Source organism: Centruroides sculpturatus, unplaced genomic scaffold, assembly GCF_000671375.1.
Source record: "Centruroides sculpturatus isolate CEXI.00-Female unplaced genomic scaffold, Cexi_2.0 scaffold1233, whole genome shotgun sequence".
NCBI lineage: Eukaryota > Metazoa > Arthropoda > Arachnida > Scorpiones > Buthidae > Centruroides > Centruroides sculpturatus.
The window spans coordinates 223,850-228,078 of record NW_019385603.1 but is presented as its reverse complement, the minus strand read 5'-3'; the positions used below and the strand labels follow the sequence as shown (position 1 = coordinate 228,078).

At 30.7% G+C, this 4,229-nt stretch overlaps 1 protein-coding gene across 1 annotated transcript in view; it reads left to right on the top strand.

Annotated features, from left to right (window-relative positions):
* Positions 1–3,405, top strand: part of LOC111640509 (anaphase-promoting complex subunit 4-like) — a 5,732-nt gene extending 2,327 nt beyond the window's left edge. Inside the window, exon 2 of the mRNA XM_023386522.1 lies at positions 469–3,405. Coding sequence (XP_023242290.1) covers positions 469–2,615 — 2,147 coding nt within the window. The 3' untranslated portion in view covers positions 2,616–3,405. The remainder of the gene's footprint in view (positions 1–468) is intronic.
* Positions 3,406–4,229: the final 824 nt, after the last annotated feature.

Genomic DNA, 4,229 nt, shown 5'->3' with positions numbered 1-4,229 from the left:
ATTGATGATTGATTCAATCAACTAATTTGTTGATTGTTTGATTGTATTAACTTGATTCTTTAGATATTGAAAATTAAATAAATAACATGATGTTAATTTAAGCGTACAGAAACGTTGCTGTTGTTCCAGCAAAAATCTTAGTTTCACTTTACCGAGTGCCTAGTAGGTAATGTGCAGATTACCTAGATACTCTGCACATTACCTAGGTAATTTGAGAAATAGAACAATTTTAGCAACTTTAACGGATCACCCTAGTTAATGTGCAGATTAGCTAGGTAATGTGCACATTAACGGATTTCGAGCTTTAGCGGTAACATATGTATTCCTTAGATATGCAAGGTCATTTTAATTTTGTTTAATTTAGTTTAGTTTAATTTAGCACATGATAATTTAGTTTGCAAATCCTGTAAAATTCTTAAAAAAATATATTTTGCATTTCAAGTAAATTGTAATGTTTTATATTTTTAGGAAAAATAGTATTATGTGATGTGGAAAATGCAGATATCCTTCATACTATTGAAATAAGAGCATCAGTTACGGCTATGACATGGGTGGCAAAATCCACAAGTGACGTAACAAAATCCGATAATGAAATATACTTTTACGAAGATTTATCTCATCATTTTTTATCAAAATTGCCTTCCCTCAGTAAAAGCTATGGATCGCTAGGTAAACAGTCAGAAGAAAATGTGGAAGATGCAAAAAAACTTAAAGATCAAAATAATTTAAACATTTTGATTGTTGGAACTTCGAATGGAAAAATTCTTCTTTTCTCATTTGGTGTATTCCCATCAGGTGAAATTGATGTCAGTACTGAAGTAGCTAACAATGTCATGATTGAACCACCAAAAATAAAATCTGTCTCGATATCTGAAGATTTAAGTTTGTTGTGTGTGACAATGGAAAGTAAAAATGTTGATGGTGAAAGCTTATATTCTTTTCTTTCATATGAAATTCCTTTGATAAAAAATAAGCATCAAGAATTGCAAGTAGTTGCATTTAAATATGGACAAATAGCTTCATTACAAGGTTATTTATCATCTACAATTCGTGCTATATCAGAAGCCTGGGAGGATATTTTATTAGAAATTGATTCAAAACTTACAAACTATGCTGAAGAAAAGTATAAAATGTCTTCTGGTAGTGTTAGTGATGATTTTTTAGAACTTTTAATGTTTGGTACTCCATCAGATGTGTTAGAAAAATTTTTGCTTCATGACTTAACTGAAAAAGGTCTGAAGAAATTAGGACATTCTATTGAACTTTCATATTCAAATATTCAAAAATTAGTATTGAAACATCTTCAAAGTGTATCACAAGCTTTATTTTATCATCTTGGTGATTTAAAAGGAATGGCACAGTGGACTGAAAGATTTGGTGCCTTAGGCTTATCAGTTGATTCTGTGAATCAAGCTGTAATGTCTGTTGCCTCATTTTTAATGAAAGCAACAGAAATCCAACAAGTGATTGACAACAGCATGAAAAATTTCAAAGCATTTTTCCGTTGGCTGTATGCAGTGATTTTGAGGCTTTCTGAAGAACCTGTGCCTCCAGAAATAATGAAAGTCACACAACAGGATTTAAATTTTGTAGCAGAATTTTTAAAAGAAAATTTTGCTGCTGAATGGGATCAAGAGAAAAGATCGACTTTTAGTCTAGAAAGAGTGGGACAATATTTAAAAATGGAAAATCTCTCTTTTCCTCCTCCAGTATCACAGAATCCTTGGGTTGCATTTATTGAAAATCATCCACAGTTGAAAGAAAGTGATCTGCTGTTTTCTCATTGTCCAGAAAAATCATTGGTACAGCAACATTCCGAAGTACAGAAATCCATAGAGCATGCATTTTCTGAACCGGCAATAGTTTTGGGACATTCAATGAGAAAAAGATATGAACAGGTTTTATTTAAAGCATCAACATCCTACTTCATAAGAATCTCTCACTATAGTTCAGTTCAGCAAGGATTCATTTATACAATATTTACAGCAGAACCACAGCCCAGTATGTATATGTATGTTATGAGAGAATCACTTACTGATCCCTCAGTTTTACAAGCAGTGAGTATATACTTTGGGGAAATTAATAATACCAGTATAGAATTGAAGGAAACCATGTCTCCACTATCTGACAGGTGCAAGAGACACCGAATACTAGATGCACAATTTTATAGTGAGGATACTGTGTCGGTGTTGCTTGTTGAAGAAATTGAAGGTAATTTGGAACATGGCTTACCTGTTCTTGTTCAGTTACCTCTCAGAACTTTAGCGAATGATTTTCATGATATTAACATAAATGTTAACGAAAATTTGATACAAGCCATACCCATAACAGTAGATGGTGGATTGTTAGTGGATAAAATGAGTTATCGTCATCTAGAAAATATGAAGGCGGCTAGTTTCGCCGTCAGTGGTTCGAGGAAAGTGGCCTGTGTTCTGTTTAGTTCCAGGCGACGCGTCCGTCTGTTTGAAATGGATGTAGAAGATGAGGAAGAAGAAGAAACGGACATAGATGAAAGTGCTACGAGAGTGCAAGACGAATCAATGGAATCACAAACCATGATAAATACCAATATAAATACAAATGATGCTGATGAAGATAAAGAAAATAGTTACTAATGTTTCTTAGATCACTCTACCAGTCTGTGTTCATTGCAATAAATGTAGTCACTCCACTACTTAAGTGATTTACACAAGAAGATTGTTTTATCTATGAATGTATTATATTGAAGAAACTTGAAAATTTTATTTATGTAATTTATTTTATACTAAACTTACTGCATTTACACACATTCCAATAATTGAAATGAAAAATAACATTTGAATGTTTTGCTATCTATGGTGCTTAAGTCAAAGTTTTTTGACAATAATCTATATAATCAGCCTCAATATTATAACTGTATATATTTTAATAATTTTTATAGATATATGCCTTTTTGAATTGGCATTAAAACTACTGTTTAAATTGATATTCATTTGAAAAATCATAGTGTTTATATGCAGTTTTTCATTTTACCGAACAGTTGTAAAATTTAAAAATGATATACACAATTAATTTTGTAATTATAAACATTTTAAGAATGCTTTCAAGTTTGCAGAAGGAATTATGTGATAAGAAAAAAGAACATAATGCTTTTGTAGCAAGTGCAAATTGAAATTAAATAAAAATTATTTTGAGATTGCTTAATGTTTGCTTATTTTTGTCACAAAGAATGAAGGCTGGTGTGTGATTAAATACTCAAATATTTTAAGAAAGTCTTTATTTAAATATGTAGAATAAACCAGAACACAGATATTGGAACAAATACTCTCATTTAGTTATCATTTTAGTTTATACAAAAGGAATGATCATGTAAACATAAATCTTGATTCATGATTTTTCTCTCTTCAAACTTGATCTCTGGAATAGTTTGTGTGTGCTGACATAGAAAGATTTTGTGAAAGCTAATTGACTTTGATCATGACATCATGATTAGAGATTTTCAGGTGATGTGAAATACCTGGAGGAGTTTAAAATAGTATTTTAGAAATTTGTTTTTCTTTGTGAGATAAATTCATAGAAAGTTACAAGATGATTGTTTATATTTGATAACAATGATATAGCTATGCTTTCTGAATTGAGCATTATTAATAATTTGAAACAGACAAGTTTACCATACTCTGTAAGAAAAAGTAAGTGTAAAGGTTGGAGCAAATCAATGTAAAATTAAGATGATCAATTAAAGGCTTAACCAACTTTGTTTGTTGCTTTCAAGGACAAAGGTAGTGTTACCAGATTTCTACAATTGGATTAATTAAAGATCATTTAAAAATGATTAATGCTACCTTGCCAACTTCTACTGCATCCTATTTCGCATCAAAAAAGTTAAATTGAATGAAATTGAATCTGTTTTTCCATTTGGTCTAGTGGTTGGATAGCTGGTGGTCTATCTCTCACTATTCAGTAGTTGTTCCTTTTTTTTAGGGCTGGCCAAATATGTAATGGGCCTGAAAAAGATCCTCTTAGTGCCCACCAGACAGAAAGACTAAAATAAAAACATTTTTTTTATTCTTCAGATTTTGATTTTAAAATTATAGTTTTCACATTATAGTTTTCACATTACAAAATTATAGTTTTCACAATATTTGTAAATTTTAGTTTAAAATATTTAATGGTAAACAATTGCTTTCTTGGGAAAGAATATAAGGATAGGTGTATGCCTGTGTGGAAATTGCCACTTCCATTATGAAACA